General features: G+C 39.5%; 1 protein-coding gene across 2 annotated transcripts in view; it reads right to left on the reverse strand.

Moving 5' to 3' along the window:
• The window catches only part of RALGAPB (Ral GTPase activating protein non-catalytic subunit beta), an 86,645-nt gene that overhangs the window by 42,070 nt on the left and 22,880 nt on the right, over positions 1-21,695 (reverse strand). For both annotated transcript variants that reach the window (XM_075528757.1, XM_075528756.1), the window contains exons 6-15: positions 17,613-17,744; positions 12,870-13,048; positions 11,579-11,727; positions 11,232-11,448; positions 7,530-7,731; positions 4,191-4,358; positions 3,490-3,604; positions 3,021-3,168; positions 1,791-1,855; positions 233-362 (exon numbers count right to left, since the gene is read on the reverse strand). In XM_075528757.1, the coding sequence (XP_075384872.1) occupies positions 233-362; positions 1,791-1,855; positions 3,021-3,168; positions 3,490-3,604; positions 4,191-4,358; positions 7,530-7,731; positions 11,232-11,448; positions 11,579-11,727; positions 12,870-13,048; positions 17,613-17,744 (1,505 nt within the window). The remainder of the gene's footprint in view (positions 1-232; positions 363-1,790; positions 1,856-3,020; positions 3,169-3,489; positions 3,605-4,190; positions 4,359-7,529; positions 7,732-11,231; positions 11,449-11,578; positions 11,728-12,869; positions 13,049-17,612; positions 17,745-21,695) is intronic.

Genomic DNA, 21,695 nt, shown 5'->3' on the forward strand with positions numbered 1-21,695 from the left:
CTCAAACGAAGTTATAAATATCCAAGTGGCCCTTGGTAGAAAAAGGTTCCCCATCCCTGGAAAAGATACTCCCTTCTACCACACCCCCAATTCTAGCCTTTTGACCTAACATACTCTGGATGATACCAAAAAAACCACAAACACTACAATTTTGTTTATTTTTGCTGTTTGGCAAGTCTGCGCATTACATTTGTTCTATCAGACTTTGGACTCAAAGACAAACTTGGCTTACCATAATCCCTCAGGAGCGCCTGAGCAGGTCTTTCACTGTCGGGAGTTGTGGGCTCTGTGCTTCCACCACTTGCTGAACTAATACCACTATTAGTTCGACTGTGACTCTTCAAGTTGTTTTCTCCAGCACCCTAGTGCAAAGATAAGGAATCCCATGATTGAGACTACATGCACATTTTCCAAGTATAGACGAAGGCCAATCATTGAAGGTTACATGACATAATGGAGTATGCTGACAGGCCTAAACTGGCACAGAGAAAGACTGACTAGAGATTTTGAAATGCTGTGGTATTTGGAGGCGCCCTGGTGGTGCTGTTGGGTAAATATTGGACGGCTAACCACAAGGTTGGCGGTTCAAATCTACCAGCCGCTCCAAAGGAGAAAGCTCTGACTCTCTGGTCCTGTGAAGGTTTACAGCCTCAGAAACCCGCTACAGGACCACTGTGAGTCGGAACGGACTAGATGGTTGGGTGTGGTTCAGGTGCTATCTGGGTAGTGATATCGTCTCGCGAAGGATGCGGAAGATTTCATGACTACAATTGTCCTGGACTTGTCCATCTTTACTAGAGAATGAATCTGGAACCTTAAAGAAAAGACCCTAGTGCCTTCCAAGCAAAACTTCACAACAGGGGTATGGTCTTAAGAAATATTAACAACAAAAAATAAATTTCAAATGTAGTTATATCATAAAATAAAAATAACGACGTACCAACCATGGTCATTATAAGGAACCTTGGTGGAGTAGCACAATGAATAAGCATGTGGTGCTAATTAAAAGGTTGGCAGTTCAAACTCGCCCAGTAGCTTTGTGGCAGAAGACCCAGTAATCTGTTCTCTGAAAGATTACAGCCTAGACAACTACATGAGGCCCTTCTATCCTGTTGCATGGTTTGCCGCTGGCCAAGGTTTTGTCTCGCTCGTTTCCACCTCTCCTCTGAATGTAATTCATTACATTCAGAAAAGTTCATTACTCTTAGCTTGCGCATCCATCGTCTATCTACACAGCATACCCAGTACACTCTCTTAATTCCCTTGCTCCCAGCCTCTATTCCAGCGACAGGGATCACATATCTCGAAGACAAAAGCAAGGGACACCGAGAGTCTCAGGAAAGCTTTTTAAAGAGCTTTGAGGCACCTTTGCATTTTGATCTAAAGGAGCTATAAAAGGATATTGAGATGAGAACAGATAACATTGCTTCTTCCTCACAGCTAGCTCTAGACCAACCTGGGAGGGAGGAATTCTTGAGTAGGGGTTGTTCTGTGGCTACTCAGGCCAGTTAACCCACATTACAAAATAGGACTTTTGAGAAGATGCTGTCCAGGAAAAAGACTTGCATTCAGCTATACAATCCTCAGGAATCTGATATACAGCTGATGAATAAAGAAACTTCAATTATATTTTAAAGTAGAATTCGTTTAAGTCAACGAGTTGAATTTACAATGAAAATGTCTTTTAGAAATCAGACGGACAATCTTTTTGGATCTAATTTACATAAAACCAGAAGTTGAAATTCTCTTGACAATTACAGCTGGAACTGAGATATTAATGGCATGCTTACCATCTCCATTTGGCAACCAATGGCTTCTAAAAGTGCTGAGTCTTGAACAATATTTAACATTGCCCCTGCAACAGCAAAATCAAATAATTTTCAGTATTTGTTTGGTTCGGAGCGGTGGGGCACTGGGGGCACAGTGGGTTACATGCGAGGCTGCTCACTGAGAGCCGGGAAGGCTTTCCACCACTGTAGTCTTAAGAACCCCATGGGGGCAGTTCTACTCGGTCCTATAGGGTAGGAGTCGGAATCGAGTGGATGGCAGTGAGGCTTTTTTTGGAGGAGTGGGAAAGAAGGAGAAAGCGTCTTAGTTCTGTTACTGGTGGTGGTTTATGCTTGTGTAACATGATGAGTTTAACCAATGTTACGGAATTGTACACATAAAAAAAAACCAAATTGGTAAATATATTTTTAAAACAAATGATTGGAGAAAAAAAGACCAACAAAGACCATTCTGGTGAGATGTATCTACATATAAACCTCTCCCCTGGGGGACAGACAACAGAAAAGTGGGTGAAGGGAGACGTCGGACAGTGTAAGATATGACAAAATAGTAATTCATTTATCAAGTGTTCATGAGGGAGGAGGGAGCAAAAATGAGGAGCTGATGCCAGGGGCTTAAGTGGAGAGCAAATGTTTAGAGAATGATGAGGGCAATGAATGCTTTATATAATCGATGTATGTATGGATTGTGCGAAGAGTTGTATGAGCCCCTAACAAAATGATTTTTTTTTAAAAAAGACCTATCTCATAAGAAAAACAAAACAACTATTCTGGTATTCTGAAGATTAAGAGAGTGGAAAATGGAGGAGAATGCCAAGTCACATGAAAGAGTTCCCTGCTTCCCTTCCTTTGCAGGAGGCTCTTGTGATACAGCAGTTAAGCGCTCAGCTATTATCCAAAAAGGCTGGCGGTTTGAACCCACCAACTGCTCCATGAGACAAACTGTGGCAGTGTTTCAATACAGCTTGATCGCCTGGGGAACTCTATGGGGCAGTTCTTCTCTGGCTTCTAAGGTTGCTAGGGGTTAGAGTTGGCCCAACAGCAGCAGGGTTTAAGCTTTTCCTTCCTTCATCTCTTCACACTTTTTTCTCCTTATAAAAAGCAAACTCTGCCCCTGATTCAGAAAAGTAGAGCTTGCATTGAGCAGAGGCCCATATGATTGAGTCTCCTCAGCTTGCCTCAAGGTGAACATTATTTGGATTTCCATTTACAAATACACAGGTGAACACGAACCTAGTATCATTTGAGTGTTGTTGGGGTCTGTTTCTGTTTGCAAGGCACCTATTAGTATATTCACAAGTCTCAACTTCAGGGACAGAAAAGTTATCGGTTTATCATATGAAGAGTTGTCATCGTTACTAAACTTTCCTTCCAGGACCACCTAAGGAAGAAAACAAAAACGTGCAGCGTCAATTACTGTAGACCACTGTGCCTCTGCAGGCACTGTCTGAGTGACCAGGAGAAGGGCAGTCTGTGCGTAAGCACTCACTCTACACACAGTGCGAGCCACTGGCTACGTCTGACACTCACTCACTCACACCTTCTAAGGGTTCCAGCATTAACAGGCCTCGGCAGGCTGGCAGACTGACAGAATACCACAACAATCAAGCAACGAAAGAACTTTGTTTTCAAGTAAATAAACAACATTTGAAAAAAAACCAAAACCAGAGTGTAGACAACAAAGGCATCAATAAAACATTACCTCTGATTTGACTGTGCCAAAATGATGAGGAAGGGGCAACAAAGAAAGGAGGATATTAATGGAAGATCTTCTCAGTTCTGTCGGGTTTACATAGCTTTTAAATTTTGAGAGTTCTCTGCCAAAAACAAAACCAAAAAAATAGCTATTAGTATCTCTGAACTAAAGTGTTTTTCTGTTACTGCTGAATATATATTATTGCTAATTTTTCACAACACAAGCATCAGTTTCTGAAAGATGCAATAACTATTTTCTACTGAGTTTATAGTCTGCATTTGTATTATGTGAAGTTCTATGTTAACCTGTTATTGAATCAAACTGGAACTTTATTTATTTTAAGCTTGTCTTATTTAAGCTTAAGCCCCATTTATTTTAAACTTAAGAAGCGCTGGGCTAGTTGATCTTATCCTTCTATATAAGTCTAAAAATGATTCAACAAAGATTCGAAACTAATATGGAGGTGCTCAGGAACGAGGTGGGCTAAACTAATATGGAGGTGCTCAGGAACGAGGTGGGCTAAACTAATATGGAGGTGCTCAGGAACGAGGTGGGCCTGGGTGTTCTATGCACATCTAATGTCCCCCAGGTCCCCTGAGGTTATGGCGAGCGCTGAGCAGGATGAATGAGGACATTGGGGAGAAAGCGCAAAAACAGATCAAGTCAAAGCAGACCACTGATGAAACTGAACAGAAATGACAGCTTACCTGTCAGGCAAAATGGTTTCAAGAGCTGAAATAAAGTAAGGAACCACAACATCAATCCCTTTCAAGTCACAGCAGAACAAAGGGGGAGAGTTGAGAATAACGCTGGCCAAGACAGGATGGCACATGAAATCATTTATCTGCAAACCTTGAATTAAAAGCATGTAAAATCTAGGAAAGCAAGAAAAACATTTTAAACAAACTGATTGATTGCTTATACAATTAATAATTTTCTACACAGTCATCTAATAGTCTCTTTGTACTTTTCATTCTTTCTATCCTTTAAAATATACTTTAATCGCTCTCACTCACCCACTCACCACTCTCACTCACTAATTCACTCTCACTTACTCCCTCACTAATTCACTCACTCACTCTCTCACTCACCCACTCACTCTCTCACTCACTAATTCACTCACTCTCTCACTAATTCACTCACTCTCACTCACTAACTCACTATCTCACTCACTCTCTCACTAATTCACTCACTCACTCACTCACCCTCTCACTTACTCATTCTCACAAAAAAATAAAACATACTTTAATCATATTAAAACTGCAAATCAGCATCATAAACAGTAAAAATCCATTTTTTCTAAAAATAAAAAAGATTCACACCTAGGTCACTTTCTTGAAGTTTTAGGTAGGCCTTGAAGTTCAAATTTTAAGACATCCAAAACACAAAATACTTGCAGTGATCAATAAAATGGAGCAATAACCAAGTAAAAAATTAGCATCCCCTAATGCTTGAAAAAAGTGAAAATGTCTTGTGTCTTTTTTCCTCTCCCCCATTATTTGGGGTGGGCTAGGATGGGGAGAGACAAAGAAAGAAAGAAAGAAAAATCATGGAACCCTGCAGTTCTCCTTGTCTGAAAGCTAGTCAGAATAAGAATGCCTTTCAGATATAGCTAAATATACCTTATTCTTAACCCCTACTTCCAACTCTCACTCAACTCACTAAGTAGTCAGTTTTTTATCACTTAGGAGCAACTGCACCAGCACATCCACCTACTTCTGCAAGGCATTTTTTCCCTTTCCACAAGGCTCTGCAGAAACTACTTCCTCACCACCGGTCACTCCTCAAAACTCCTTAAGTCAATCTTCTCTTCCTAGATTTTGTTCTCAATCAAAATCATAGCAGCAAATACCAATGACCTTTTAATCGTCAAATCCAGGAATCATGTGCAAATCGCAGCTTACTCTGCCACTTTAACGACACATTCACCTCTCTGACTCCTCTGGCTAGTTCCTTTAACAGATCCCTTACCCTATCTGCCCCCTAAAGAATGCTCTGCAGCTTGCACCCCTAGTTCTCTAATCCCTCTCCCTCTCCTACCCTGGATCTGCAAACGGCACACACCACTGTTCCACTCCTGTTTCATCACAGAGAATACAGAAGGTTCTGAATGTAATCAAATCCAACTCCAGATCACATCTAACAACGAAGTTTGATTCTTTAGCCAATTTAATGAGTAGAACATAGCTACCCATTACTGCAGTACATCCAATGCACAGGATCTGGCACAAAGGAGGCACTTTATAAATATCTGTTGGCAAGCATCCAATAAGCACCTCAAAGACAATAGTCTCAAAGCTAAGTTCATTTGCCCACTCTCAATTTCGCTCGTTTGATTGGTTGCTGCACCCTTCTCTGCAGATCATCTTTTTCAAAGTTCCTTGTTTCCACATCCTTGGTCTGGATGACTAATAGGGCCAATTAGTCTAATTTCAGATTCTTGGAAAAGAGGATCTGATTGGTCAGCTCTACTCTACCTGTGGTCTATTCAGCTACACTTGTGAAAGCAGGGAACTAAATAAATAAATGTTTATTTAGCCCTATTGGTCACCTAGGCCACTGAGGTTCCAAAGGTCACAGAAACTGGGAACTTAAGAGCTAGATGAGGATGTGCAGAGAAGAGAATGAACCAGGGGGAGGCTGTGCATACAAAGAAAGAGGAAGAGGAAAGTGCTCTGAATCTGGAACATTTGCGTCTGTGGCTCCTGTTCCTCAGCAGCTCCTACACTTCCAGACCTTAAAGTGTCTTAAACAGCACTGACTTCTCAGACGCATTCCTTCTGCTTATATCACACTGAGAGTTCCTGTTACCGAAAGCCAGAAGTCTACAGGTTAAAATGCTCCTGGATTAACTCACTGCATAGACCATTCTGTTTCACATCTACCTGCTTTTGTACTTGACTCCTCTAACAAATGCCAGTTTAATCCTTAGTCCTGCTAACTTAGCAAAAACACAGATCCCAGGTGTCTTTTCCGGTATTAGCATTATTTGAACAGTTATGCGCATGATCAACCGGGAGGGCTTTACAGAATCATGGAAAATAAGAGGCTACTACAGCTAATTTAGGAGAAAAAAATGACAAGGTATAATGGGGAAAGAATGATAAAGACAGATTAGGAGAATCTGAATGGTGAAATCGAAGAGAAATGAATGGTGGAAAGGTCAGAATTGATTGACTTACTGAAAATAAAGAGTTTAAAATGACTCCTAGTCTCTGTTCTTGACAACTGAGTGGATGGCAGAGCCATTCATAAAGATGTCTGAAGTCATAGATTTGAAATAAAATGACACTACCCAGATTCCTAGGAACCCTGGTGGCACAGTGGTTACAGGCTGGGCTGCTAACCAGAGGGTCAGCAGTTCGAAAACACCAGCTGAACTATGGAAGAAAGAGAAGGCTTTCTACTTCTGTAAAAAGTTAGTCTCAGAAATCTACAAAGGCAGTTAGTTCTACACTGTCCTGTAGGGTCACTATGAGTTGGCATCACGTCAATGGCAGGGAGTTTGGTTTTTGGTTTGAGACCCACTTCCTAACATAAACTAAATATTATTCGTCTTTCACAAATTTTGCACAGTCATTCAAATCTCTGGAACCCTTTCCGAACCAAGCTCTGGGGTAAGTGCTAGCTGCTGCTTCATCGTCATTCCCATAGCGCATGATTTGTGCATCTCTCCTGAACCTCGGGTTTGCTCATATCCAGAAAATGAACTTCTTGGAAGCAGGATTTACAGTTGACTTATTTCTAGACCTCTTACCCTACCAAATATTGTCCTAAAAGAAAAAAGTTAACAAATTAGTGTGATCCCTCCAAATCTCTATAATTCATATAAGTAAAATTTCACTTCTACAAGAAGAAGCCTTTACCAAATCTGAAGAAGCATATGACATGGAAGAATTCAAACAAAGATGTCACTCACTCACAGACATTTGTAGGTATCGCAGAGCATCAGTTACTATCAATTCAGCCTACCAAGCCGTGACAATAGTTTCACCACAAAACGATTTAAACAGAAACATAGGCAACAACAGAAAATTTTCTAAGACCTGGATAAATAAGCTGGCAGAATCTCTTCTCCAGTCTTCTTGCTACAAAAAATCCTACACAGTGTCCCACAAGCCTCAGCTCGTCCTGCTTCATAGTTCTCAGGAAAGTCACTTGCGTCAAACATCGGATTGGAAACCATGGTGTCTGTGGACATTTGAGACCCTTTCCGTCGAAACTCCATGCTAGCTTGTGTCGGAATGGCTGGGGAGAGAAAAGGAAGGTTTTATTATATTTGGCACTATGTCAAACAGGCTCATGGGACCCTGGACACAAAGATCAAATATTGGTGTCATTAAATAACTACTTGAATAGAATCCAATAATGCTTTTGTGTAGCAACTGTGTTAATTTTTTTAAGGGCTCTCTGAAACCTTTGAAAATAGGTAACAATTCACAGTGGTACTGTCAGTTTAGCAGATTATACAAGAAAATTTTTCAACTGAATTTTTGGTCATCAGAGTACATCTGTATGTATCTGTCTTGACATACAGATAAATATACTACAGAATGTGGCTTTTATATTATTTATTTTATTATAAAATGATGCTTAAACATTAAGAAAAATAGCTATTGCAATTTACATGTTACTCTAGACAAACGTAAGTGAATGGGCAATCTCATGCCAGTTTGTATACTTTAAGGCGAAGGCAAGGTAAGGATAAGGAATGGGTTGGGAGGAAGAGAGAGCATTCCCACCACCCCACCGAACTCCACACACATATCAAAGAATTACCCAACCAAGCAAAATGAGAATGGATTTTAACAATCACAGACAGCAGCTAACTTGAGGTTGTTAAATAAGAAAATTGGATTGGTAAAAAAAGATTACCAAAGTCATTTGTTGTCATTGAAAACAGAAGCCCTTCGAAAGTTGCTTTTACTTTTAATAAAAGATTTCAGTGTACTGAAAATCACTCTGAAATCTTTCATCACTCTACATGAAAATGCTTACATTATTTTGTATAAGAGGTTTAATAGAATGCAGCCAGGTATAAATCTTTATGCAACTTCCCATGAGCCATTTTTATCCTGAATAAACTATCCAGCAATAATACATTTGAAAAACACTACATGCAGAATGCATACAAATCAAACACTAAATCTGTATAAAAATAAGCTTAAAGCTTAAAGGAAAAAAAGCCAAAACAAAGTTAGTGCAAAGTCCTGGGATTCATGACATGACCAGACTAGTGTACAGAAATAATGGGACTGATTCAGGCAGATTAATTTGCTTTGCCAACAATCTTCCCCATTCAAAACACAGAAAATTATTTTCCTTCCCATGTGCAAAAACTACAAGAAGACAATGACAATCAAATTTTTAATGAAATTATGAAAAAAATAAAACATGACTGCAATTAAGGAGAAGCTCTGGTTCCTACTTACAAGATTTATAAGAAAGAAGAATTTGGATAAAAGATGCTGCAAGATAATAGAAATAAATGGAAACAAATCAAAGGACAGCAGTAATTATAAAATACTTTAAAGATGGTGAAATTTTACAATAAGTTAAGCAGCTTTTTAGTTTTTTTTAAGTTAAATTTAAAAACTTTATATTGCAAGCTAGTTCAAAAACACAGGAAATTCTGGTCCAAAATTATTATTTTTGTACCATGCAAAACAATGAACAAAGAAAATTATACAACTACAAAGAATTGAGGTTTTGAACTGCCATATCGTGCATTAAATTTTTAGTTCATTAACCCTTCCCAGCTCAATGTTATTTTTACAAAGCACAGGTTAGTGTCATATAAAACTAGAGCTAACCAGTTCAAAAGAAGCACGCATTTTAAGCTAGAGGTGAACTATATGGCAGAATTCCTTGATGACAGCCAGTGCTTAGAAAACAGACCGAGAGTGTTAATATTCCCAGACCTCCCGCCCACCCAAGACTTCCCAATTGGCATCCAACAATACTCTAATAACCTCTTTTCACCTATTGTGACCCTAGCTCCTCCTGGGTATTGTAACAGCTTCATCATCTCTAAACATAATGGGGAAAAGGGAACCTTCTATCCTTTTCCCACCAAGAAATAACTATCTTTAAAAAGTAAGAGCCTGTGGCCCACATGTCATCTGAGTTCTGGTTTCGTGACCAAAGCTGTTACAACTCCCAAGGGGGTAGAAAGACCCATAAGTTCCCAACAAGCGAGCTTACTAACAAAGCAGCAGGTTGGATCATTCTGGATTCAGGGATTTTAGTGTTAACAGCGAGAAGTTACAAGGTAAGAATGACATCTTAATAAAAGTATGATGAACTCACGCTAAAAAAATGCAATATAAATTAATAAACATAAACATGGTTCTGAAAACTCAAAATACAAAGGACATGAACATAAAGAAAATATAATTCAAAAAGTTTTTGAAAGTTTTCATTTAATCATCATGAGTAATCACAATTACTTATCCATAGCAAGTATTACTTTCACAATTGAAAATAAAATTAATGTTAAAATGATATAATAAAAAGTATCTGAATTTGGACAAAATAAAGTAAACAAAAGACTTTAAACTCAACCATTCAACCTCAAATTATAATTAAAAATGCCTATAGCTGTAACTTTTCTTTATTATTTTAAGTGCTATAAAATCACCCAAATAACTCTATGTTTCTTACATTTAAATAGATATACCCTAGTTCTGAGGTGATATTAACACTAGACCCAAGAGAAAGAAGAGATCCTTAGGGCCAGCAAATCAGTGATGATTTGCTCTTGGAATTATTAGTCTCCCTGGAGATGCAAAAACTAATGAATCCCTTTATTTTAATCCATTTCCAAGCCAGTGGGGAAAAGCTTTCTTACAAAAACAAGCAGTACACTCATTAATGCATGTAAAGTGTGGCATATAGTGCCAGGCACACATTAACTGCAGTTCAACAAATGCCAACCACTACCATGAGGATCCAGCTCTGTAAGGCATACAGGGTCGCTAGGAGAGGAGGCATGGCCGCGATGGCAGTGACTTTGTGGCTTGGTTTAAGACATGTAAGAAATTTTCAATAAATTCTGCACTACCCTCACCCTTACAATCTGCACCCTATGTTACTACCTCTAAGTCTAATGGTTAGAGGGCAAAACTAAATTGGGTCTATTTACAGAGTTGTATTTCTGCAATAAAATCTAAATGAAGGCATGAAGGTTGAAGTATTACTTAAACTTTTTATTGATTTAAGTTACAGAGCAAACTATATTTTAACAATATATCCTTGAAATAAACTCAATTTGTGAGAACAGGTTTTAGACAAAAACCTGAGGTTAAAATCTTTTTGTGAAGCAGAACTTTACTTATATTTACACATATTAATGAGTGGATAACTGTCAAAATCTATGGAAAATATTTGTTGTAAATAAACATCCGATCAAAATCTTTTAATTCTGCCTATTACTATAGTTACCCTGGCTGACATGAAGGGAACTTCCAGGTCACCTGCTGAAAGGAATTTGATTCAACAAAAAGTGGCTAACCTGAAGTGTGTCTAATAAAACCAGACCAATTTGGTCAAACCTCATAAAAAAACACACATAAAAAGACAGGGAAGTCCAAAGTTCTGTGACTTCAGCTGGAAGGGGTTAAGCAGACACTGCTTGGTCAGAGACAGAGAACTTTTAAAGAAACATATTAATCTTGCAGGTAGGAAATATTAAAAAGGAAAAGGAAAAGGAAAAAAAATGGTAACATTATTTTTTGAGCAATATTTACCAGTCATGCTGCTGTCTCTGTTTATCCCATTATGAAGTTTACAGTGTACAAATGCTGCATCGAATAACCACGATCCGAAGAGATTCAAGATGCTGTTAACCTTTGGTCTCCGAGGTGCAGGTAATGGCCGGGGTTCTGAACTGGTCTGGTTTGGACTTGACAGAGGAGAGGTGGAGGATGTCTGGTGCTGAACTTTTGAGGCATGAGCTGTACTCACCTATCAGAAGAACACAAGAATCCCCACACATCCATGAAGAGCTTGAGAAAGTGGCAGGGCCTTATCAAAAGGATGGCAGATGTACAAGCCAACCTTAAGCAGCATTAACAATGGTGATGAAAACTCTTACTGTGCTCGTCTTCATGGTGGCCTTATTCACAGTCACAGCCCGGTGCCTCCGGTTATGGGGCGGGGTGGTACTGACAGCAGTGCTTTGAGGCATACTTAATCTATTCACGGGTGTTGGGGGAGCACTGTCTGATCGGGGTCTAGAAATGCCTTTAAAAAAAGACAAACCAAGTTATTCTTCACAGTTCAAAATATGTGGTCAGAAAATCTTCCCCAAGCAACACCAGTGAAGACTCAATACAAATAACTTTAAACAGAGACTGCTAGCTGCCTCCCAATATCCATTAGCCCTTCCTTCCTGAGCAACACAACAGAAATTTTAGCTGGTCATGGCTGTCTAGAGTAAGTCACTACAGCTCAAACTTCCTCTGCAGTTCAGATACTTCAGCCGGAGGAAGTACAGACTGCAGGGTGGGTCTTTCAAGAAATCTGCTTACAGGAATCAGACTCGAAGCAGACTCTCCCTCCTTCCTAGTCTCTGGAAAGGATAGTTGAGACTCATTCAGTCATCTTGGCCCATGAGGCAATACATAAAAGATGGGGTGCTGTATGAAGCAAATGGACTATGAATCTTTAATGAGGGTGAAACTGCTCAACCGAACTCTACTACCTAGCCCTGGGTCCAGTATGTGTGAAAATAAATGCATATACTCGTGTATAAGCCAACTTTTCCAGCACATTTTTAATGCAGTTTTTGTGGTAAAATTAGGAGCCTCGGCGGATATTCGGGTTGGCTTATACTCAAGTATATACGGCATCTTGTTTAAGCCACTAGTATTTAGGTTTTTCTGTTTATGTGCCAGCCATACTTAATTCTAACAAGTATATTAACTGTGTAATGTATTAATGAATTCATGTAAAAATGGTTTGGAAAAGAGCAGATACTCAATAATTCCACTTTATAATGGGTTAAAAATTCTGATTTCTCATATTTCTAAAATGTGATAAACTGTTTAAGAGTGGTCTAACAAGTGTTATAATTTGCTTTCTGATACAGTGATATAGATGAGAAAGTTACTTAAAGCATTTAATCAGTGCGAATGAACACTCTTCTCTCTCTTGTATATCATTTATTCATATCCCTTATGTCTTAGGTTTTAATGTTTTTCGCAAGTCTGTTGGATTTACTTCTATAAAGGTAACAAAACTCTATAGCTATCGTACTTGCTGCAAGTACTTTTCCTACTTTATTGTTATATCAAATCAAAACCTTTCATGGTATCTATAAACATTTCTATGATTGGGCTCTAGAGCTACCTAAACATAACTCTTGAAACATACACAAAATTCACCTAAGAATGCATCTACTAGACAGCTGATTCCACGCATGGCACGAAAAAAGATTTGCGGCAGATGTTGAAGGCAGGGATACTGATTCAATTCCTGTGGCATTCCGCTCACATTCAAGAACTGTTCCTGAAATTTGGGAGTAGAGCTTATAATGGCTGGGTGACTCAAATCCACAGGATTACTATCAAAAGAAAGAAAAGAATGCATTATATATTTTGAAATTTCCTTAGCAATTAAATACATGCAATTTCATTTAAAAACAAAGCTATCTGTACCTATTTCTCTCCGAAGACCTAGTTATGAGGGATTCAAACCTTGATAACTCTTTACATAAGCTCTGTAGTATGCTTAAATCTACTTAGATAATAAGAAATGAAAACTAAACATTTTTAATTTTTAAGAGCACCCATGTGTTTTTTCTAATATATTTGCAACTGAGGAATGAGATGATAAAGATATAAGTAAATCAATGTAAAAACCGAAGAAGCTTTTACATTTACACACACACACTCTGTTTGAAAGTCATCATTTACTGCTAGTTTACTTTGTGTTTATGTGTATGTATTAGAGCACATATTCCTAAACAATGTCTTTGAGCTTTAGTATTATTTTATGTACAGATACTTTTAATTATTTCCATTAAAACCACTTAGATTTCCACTCAAAATGGAATCTGCTTAGTTGTCCACTAATCAGCCTCTGCAACCCCAAGTAGCACTGATATTGAACCTATAGCCAATATGTGAAAGGAACATACATGTGCTACAAGCCAACAGCACTGCCCTAAGGAATATGCATCAGTTCTTTATACATTGCCCAGCACCTGAAACCTCTTTTTTCTGTCTATTCAAAGACTCATCTTTTCAAATAATTGTAAGCGGGGGAAAGGAAAACATAAAAAATGGACTTGTACTACTGAGATAGTATCCAGAGACTCGTAGAACATGGTGTCCACAATTGGTCGGGTGGGGAAAAGGATATAAAAAGGTTAGTAGTAGTGCATCTTTCCAGAAAAGAGAAAGCCAGGCAAAAAGTTAGAAACAGACTACACATCAATCCATCAGGGCTTAGGTACTACAAACTATACCTAGTAGTCTATACCCCTGCTCCTCCAGAAATAAACCTGACATGATTTTACTGCAATTCAAGTACTCAGCAAATAAATAAAACTTGAAATGAGAATAGGTAACAAGCGATGACACAGGTAACAGACAACAAAACTGCATTTCTGCAACTTTCAAAGTTCTTTGCATCAGACACACTCGAGGAGCCTTTTAAAAATTGAAGGTCCACCTGCATGTACTGAAATATAATATATGGGTGGGGCTTCAAGGGAAGATATCACCAATCTTTCTAGCAATCCTTATGCAGTTGGCCATGAGCAAACAAGTTCACTGGCAAGCATTTGAGAACAGTAGTGTTAAAATCAACAAAAAGGTTTTGTTTTTTCCTGGAAAAGATGAAGCATTACCTTACTAGACAAAATTTTGGTTCCCGTCTCCCCATCATATTCAGCCCTCTTCCCAAGAAACCTGCCAGTGGCTGTAGGATGGACGCACTGCTCTGTAACACTCGTGGACCAGGATTCAACCCACTTAGAACTTATTTGGGTTGTAAAACTGCCCAAAAGGAGACTATTCATCCAGATGTCTGCTGGTGACCTATAATTAATATGACTTCAAACAGCAATTTGACCCATCTTGAGAATCTGAGCAAAGAGAAAGTCCCAGCTCACTGGAATGGCCTGACTGATTCTGTTCCACTGCCCCACAGCTATTTGCATCACTGGGCAATCGTCATAGGGCTGCATGCACACCAAAGGCTGGCGGAAACATGGACCCAATGAGCATAAGAAAGAGCTCAGCATGAGTGCCTGACAAAAGCCCCAGAGACAGAAGACAGACTGCATGCCGTAAGGTTGCGTTAATCCCTCCACATCAAGAGGTCTGGTTGTTCAACGCTTCTTGAAGTATACTGAGACTAGTGCTATAAGAACCTCTCTCTCTCTCTCTCTCTGTGTGTGTGTGTGTGTGAGAGAGAGAGAGAGTAGTTACATAGGTTTCTCTTCCTTACATCCAAAGGAAACCTGAGTAAAATACCTTGACCAATCTCAGCTCAAGAAGAAAGATAACGTCTGAAAAAACTCAATTAATATTGAAAAAATTAGGCAAGGTTGTCCAAGAACTACCTCCCAAAGTAATTTCTTCTAAATTTTTAAGAAACACAACTTTAATGCTATAAAAACTGCAATACAGCATAGAAAAGTACTCCTGTTTGACAGTGGTTTGGTTTTTTAAAAAGTTCTCAAAGCATAAACTAGCCAAAAAACGGAGTTAGTTCAGAAACATATTAGAAGACGAATATTCCATAACCCAGGAGTACTGGTGACATAATGGTCATTATATGCATGGCAGCTAACGCCAAGGTTAGCAGTCATGCTGTGGGAGAGATGAGGCTGTCTGCTCATAATAAATTTCAGGCTGGGGAACCCTACACACACAGCGTCTCTGTGAGTCAGAATCAACTTGATGGCAGAGGGCTGGAATGTTTCATAAAGAGCCCTGCTGGTGCTGTAGGGGTAAGCACTGGGCTGCTAACCACAAAGGGAGTGGTTCAAACTGACCAGCCATTCCACAGAAATTTGAGGCTCGCCACGTCCATAAAGATTTGTAGCCTCAGAAACCCTATATAAGGTCCCTACGAATCAGAAACGACCTCATGATAGTAGTTTTGGTGTTTTTCTGGTTTATAACTAACTGGCAAAACATTTTTGCCAAAATAGTTATGTAAAATAATGTTTTTTAAAAAAACCCAAAGTATTCTTAAATGAAAAGAAGTAAATTATGCTCAGAATAAGATTTTCAAAACAATGGAAGAAAAGAAGGCTTACTTAACAAATGGTAATGCAGAGCAGAGCAAGCAACAGAAGACAAGTGTCTCTGGGTATCTGAAGCAGAGGGGAAAGCTTTCAGTAAGGGCTACAAATAGCCGAGGTCCAAGTATTAGAATAGTCTGTCAAGTGCAGGCTAGAGGCCCCAGGACGGGCCCAAAAGAACGCAAGCCAGGGGCTAGGCTCCTCAAAGGGAGCTAGTGTCACTAGAAAAGACAGCAGCAGTAAGAGGGTGAAAGGTCATCCTGAGACTGACGAGTGGTCATTACAGGAATTGTGAACTGAAAGTTTCCTAGCTCTAGAAAAGGCAAAATGGCCTTGAACCAGTAGAAGACAACAAGAATTCCAATCCCAGGAGTCAAGAGGAATGAATGCTCATTGAAAAGGTAGCAAGGAAAGCGGTATTCTTAGGGGTGAGAAGATCAAGCTAAGATTGTCTAAGGAGTTTAAGAATCAAAGCTTATTTCACAACAAAACAAAAAGATCCACAGAGCACATGGGTGGGCCAGTAAGAGTCAGGAAGTGATGGAACTGAACTGTACAGAATCATTATAAGGAGCAACACAGCAGGAAGGAAGGAGGTGTGTACTACTTTGTGAAATTTAAATAGCAAGGCTACTGAAGAAAAGACCCAAGACACTGATGATCAACCACCTAACCATCCTCTAATTCTTTAAGATTTCCTCCCCTTATTTGGTCGTTATATAATCGTGTGTCAATGTGATAATTAGGAGTGAAGGGATAGAGTCTGGCCTGTCAATCAGGTCGTAGTCAATGAGGCCTCTGTGTGGGTATGGCCTTCTCCTGAGGATTCTGGGAACTCCAGTTTTCCTCCTAGGAGGCGGGAGATATTCATTCTCTCTCTCTGTTCACTCACTGGGAGACGTTGCAGTTGACAAGACACATGTAACTATGCTAGTGCCGTGAGCTGGAGAAACCATGTGGCGATCCCTGCCTGTGCTGAGATGCTTACAAAGCCACTGGATCCACAAGACTTTCCTCCCACTGGCCTGTAATGTTCCTGCATTCAGTGTCATTGAATGTGTTTTGTGAGTCTGAAGAGGATTTTATAGATTGATATTGGACACATGGGCTAATACTGGAAATATGGACCTGATTTGGACTGGGCTAGGATATTTTCTCAATATTCAATTGTTCTTTCTTATACACACGAGTGTCTATGGATTGTTTCTCTAGTCTATCCAGACTAACACACTTTACTATTAAAGTCTTCATGTGTTATACCTATTAATCATGTTATATTTGCGTATGCTCATTTGTATATTTAAGATGGCTCGGTATATGGCAGTCAAGATAGATGATGGTTCCTTGAAGGCATGGGAAGTGCGGGGTGAGGTGGGGTGGGGAAGGGAAGTTGATAGCATTGATGATTGTATAACACACCCGATAGGATTGAACAACATTATTGTATGTGAATGGATCTATTGGAATATATAAGAAATGTCAATAAAACTACTTTAAAAATTTTATTTTAAAAAGAAAAGACCCAAGAGGCAGGCTGCCAAGTCAGTGTTAGCCACACAGAGATGCAGGGCAGTCTGCAATCTCCAAAGGACGGCAGCGTTTGGGAGACAGACCCAGGCTGCAGCAACGGGCAAGAGGACAAGCACTGCATTCACTCAGTGAGAAAGCTCCTCGGGTACCAGCTGAGAGCAGCTGAGGGTCCGTAAGCTGCTGGGTGAGGACAACAGAAGGCACAAAATACACATGTGCCTGCTACCGATGTGGCTCCATTTGACAGATCATCTCCGTAGATACATGTTCAACTCTAGATGGCAGGTTCAACAGGACATTCACTGAGTAAGCAACACCTGAAACCCTACAGTTACAGTACCTTAACATATGCAAAAATCGAAACCAAGTCTGTGCAACACATTCATTATCCATTTCAGGAGGAATCAGACTGGCATCCTCATCGGGAACTTTAAATGGAGGGAATGAAGGACCATATGTAAAGCGTAGCAATCTAGAAAATAAAGTAATGCACACCATTAAGTTATGAATGACACACTCAAGCACCAAAATTTGATGAGAAAATACGATGAGAAATGTGTACCTCATTGAAGTGAATAAGATATATGCAGGGGTTTTCACAAAATTTGTGGGGAAATTCCATTACCTTTCACTTCTATTTTTCCATTGATTTTTTGAGAACTGCCCCCCCCCATATATAAAAACCTAGCCTATGAACTTGACAAACCGAAAAACAGTACTTCTTTACTTATTCTTGTATTTATACTGATGTACCATGGTGCAATTTAATATTATTAACTTATCTTCAAATAAGATATGCTTTCTATTTTGATTATAAAAGCAATATATGCTTACACAGGGAAACTTGTGAGAGCTAGAACTCAATGGGATGGTCTTGTATTTCTGGGTCTCTTTAACAGGGTACAGCCACCACATTTCCATCACTCTCTATCCTAGCTTTCCAAAGGATCTTTGGTTAACAAAGGTCAGCTGTTTGAACTCACCAGCCACTCACGAGGAGAGAGAGGAAGACAGATCTTAGAAACAAATGCTCAGGGGCAGTTCTACTCTGTGCTACAGGTCACCACGCGTCAGAATGGACTCCACAGCAGAGGAGTACATAAATGCACAGGCTTATTCTACACAAAATGTGTTTGAACACGTCTCTGTGTCAGGGGATGACATTTTGATATTCTTGTTTAATAAAATTTTGTTTTGTAGCAATACTTTTGACTTACTCTCATATAATATTCCAAAGCATCATTCTTCAGTTTAAATAATGACAAAGACAAATATTTAATTTTAATTGACTGAAATATAAAAACAATCTACCTTGAGACACAATACCACCTAAAACAAAAGATATAAAATATTCATGCCCTCCCAGTCACACACCCCACCACCACTACCGACTCAAACCTGTGTCACAGCAAGAAGCCTTGGTGGCATAATGGGTTATGCATTAGGCTGGTAACTATAAGGTCAGCAGTTTGAAATCACCAGCCACTCTGAAGAGAAAGGTGAGGCTCTCTGCTCCTGTAAAGATTCACTGACTCAGAAACCCAAAGGGGAAGTTCTACTCTGCCCATAGGATCATCTAATAGATTTCACTATCGGTTGACAAAGAACAGAGGAACATGAAAGAACATAATCAGAAAAATACAGGATACAGAAGACTTACTCCTGGGACAAATATCCCTGCTTCTTCAACACAAAAATGCAAACAGATTTGAGAATGGGAGCTTATTGATTAAAATAGACTTAAGTGTAATTAAATATAATGTATGAATTTTTCTGCATTCTGATTCAGTGGTATCAACTGTAATTTTTTTCTTTTAGCTTTTAATCATTTTATTGGGGAGTCATACAACTCGTATCACAATCCATACATACATCAATTGTATAAAGCACATTTGTACATTTGTTATCCTCATCATTCTCAAAACATTTGCTCTTCATGTAAGCCCCTGGCATCAGCTCCTCATTTCCCCCCCTCCCTCCCCGCTCTCCCTGTAATTTTTTCTTTTAATCTGAGATATTTGGGAAAAGCTGAGCATGGTGAGATAATTAATACTAAGGAACTGTCACCTTTGTTTTAGATTTGGTAATAATATTGCAATTATATTTAAGAGAAAATCCTCTCACTGACCCATAGCCCTACAGGAGACAACACCAGAGACACAGTGTGGGACTTGCACCCGATCTGATCCCGCCACACCTAGGCAAAACACTAATGGGGTGCAACAGAACAGCAAGGGAACAGAGCGGCGAGGTCTCCAGGGAATGCTGAAGGTGGACTTTGGGGCCAGGGTGCGGTGCCCCAATAGACTGGACTGGAAAACACTCCTAAAGGCCAACAACCAATCCTTGAACTAACTAACTACAAGCTTTTCTTTCTTGTTGTGTTTTGTTTTTTTGTCATTGGTTTGTTGTTGTTGGTTTGTTATATATTGTTATTTGGTTTTGCACTGTCTTATTTTTGTGCATGTTATTTTTTCCACAGGTCTGTCTAAATAAGATAGGCTGGATGAACAATCTGGAGGAGAAAACAACGGACTGACAGTTCTGGGGTAACATGGGAGACGGAGAGGTGGGGGAAAGGTAGAGGTGTTAACAAACCCAGGGACAAGGGAACAAGTGATCCAAATTGGTGGTGAGGGTGTGGGAGGCCTGGTAGGGCATGATCAAGGGTAATGTAACCAAGAGGAATTGCTGAAACCTGGTGGGGACTGAGCATGATAGTGGGACAGGAGGGAAGTCAAAGGAAATAGAGGAAAGAGCTGGGAGGCAAAGGGCATTTATAGGTCTAGATAAAGACATGTATATATGCATATACATTTATATATGTGGCTCGGGAAATAGATTTATGTGCACATATTGATAGGTTTATTATTAAGGTAGCAGAAGGACATTGGGCCTCAATTCAAGCACTCCTTCAACGCAAGAATACGTTCTTCTTTTACACTGGCATTCTATGATACTCACCTTCCTGACACAACCGCTGAACACCAAACTGGTGAATAAACAAATGTGGTGAAGAAAGCTGATGGTGGCCGGCTATCAAAAGATATAGCATCTGGGGTCTTAAAGACTTGAAGGTAAACAAGCGGCCATCTAGCTCAGAAGCAACAAAGCCCACATGGAAGAAGCACAGCAGCTGTGTGATCACAAGATGCCAAAGGGATCAGTTATCAGGCATCAAAGAACAAAAAATCATATTACTGTGTGCTCACCTCCATGATACTATCGCTGAAGACAAATGGGTGCTTAAGCAAATGTGGCGAAGAAAGCTGATGGAGTCCGGCTATCAAAAGATATAGATAGCGTCTGGGGTCTTAAAGGCTTGAAGGTAAACAAGTGGCCATCTAGCTGGGCAGCAACAAAGCCCACATAGAAGCAGCACACCAGCCTGTGCGATCACGAGGTGTCGAAGGGATCAGGTATCAGGCCTCATCAGAACAAATAAATCTTACCATAGTTAATGAGGGGAGGGGGAGTGTGGAGTGGAGACCCAAAGCCCATTTGTAGGCCATTGGACATCCCCTTACAGAAGGGCCTTGGGGAGATGAGCCAGTCGGGGTACGATGTAGCAATGATGAAAAATACAACTTTCCTCTAGTTACTAAATGCTCTCCCCCACCCCCACCTCCACCAACTATCATGATCCCAATTCTAACTTGCAAGTCTGGCTAGACCAGAGGATGTACACTGGTACAGATAGGAAATGGAAATACAGGGAATCCAGGGCGGATGATCCCTTCAGGACCAGTGGTGGGAGTGGTGATATCAGGAGGGTGGGATGGAAAGGGGGAACCGAGTACAAGGATCTACATGTGACCTCCTCTCTGGGGGATGGACAACAGAAAAGAGGGTGAAGGGAGATGTTGGACAGGGCAAGATATGACAAAATAATAATTTATAAATTATCAAGGGTTCATGAGGGAGTGCGGAACGGGGAGGGAGGGGAAAAAATGAGAACCTGATGCCAGGGGCTTAGGTGGAGAGCAAATGTTTTGAGAGTGATGAGGGCAATGAATGTATAGATGTGCTTTACATAATTGATGTATGTGTGGATTGTGATAAGAGTTTTATGTGCCCCTAATAAAATGATTAAAAAAGCAATAGTAAAAACCTACACTGAAAAATAAAAACAAAAGGTGAATAAACAGTTATATTTCCAGAAAAAAGAAAAGCTTCATGTTTTATTGCTATATATATATACATATTGAAATATTTAGTATCAAAGTGGAATAAAAATAAAAACTAACAGTTTATTTGCAATGTGTATTGGTGATATTACATATAAATGGTTTTAAAAAGTACAATTACTATAAAAACTGCCTAATTTGATTATAAAGTAGCATATACAGTTTGGTTCCACTTTTTAAAAAATTTATCTGAAAATATGTTGGAATTTCTGTATATATCTTTCTGTGCTGCTAGT

This window comes from Tenrec ecaudatus, chromosome 12 (genome assembly GCF_050624435.1).
Source record: "Tenrec ecaudatus isolate mTenEca1 chromosome 12, mTenEca1.hap1, whole genome shotgun sequence".
Lineage (NCBI taxonomy): Eukaryota > Metazoa > Chordata > Mammalia > Afrosoricida > Tenrecidae > Tenrec > Tenrec ecaudatus.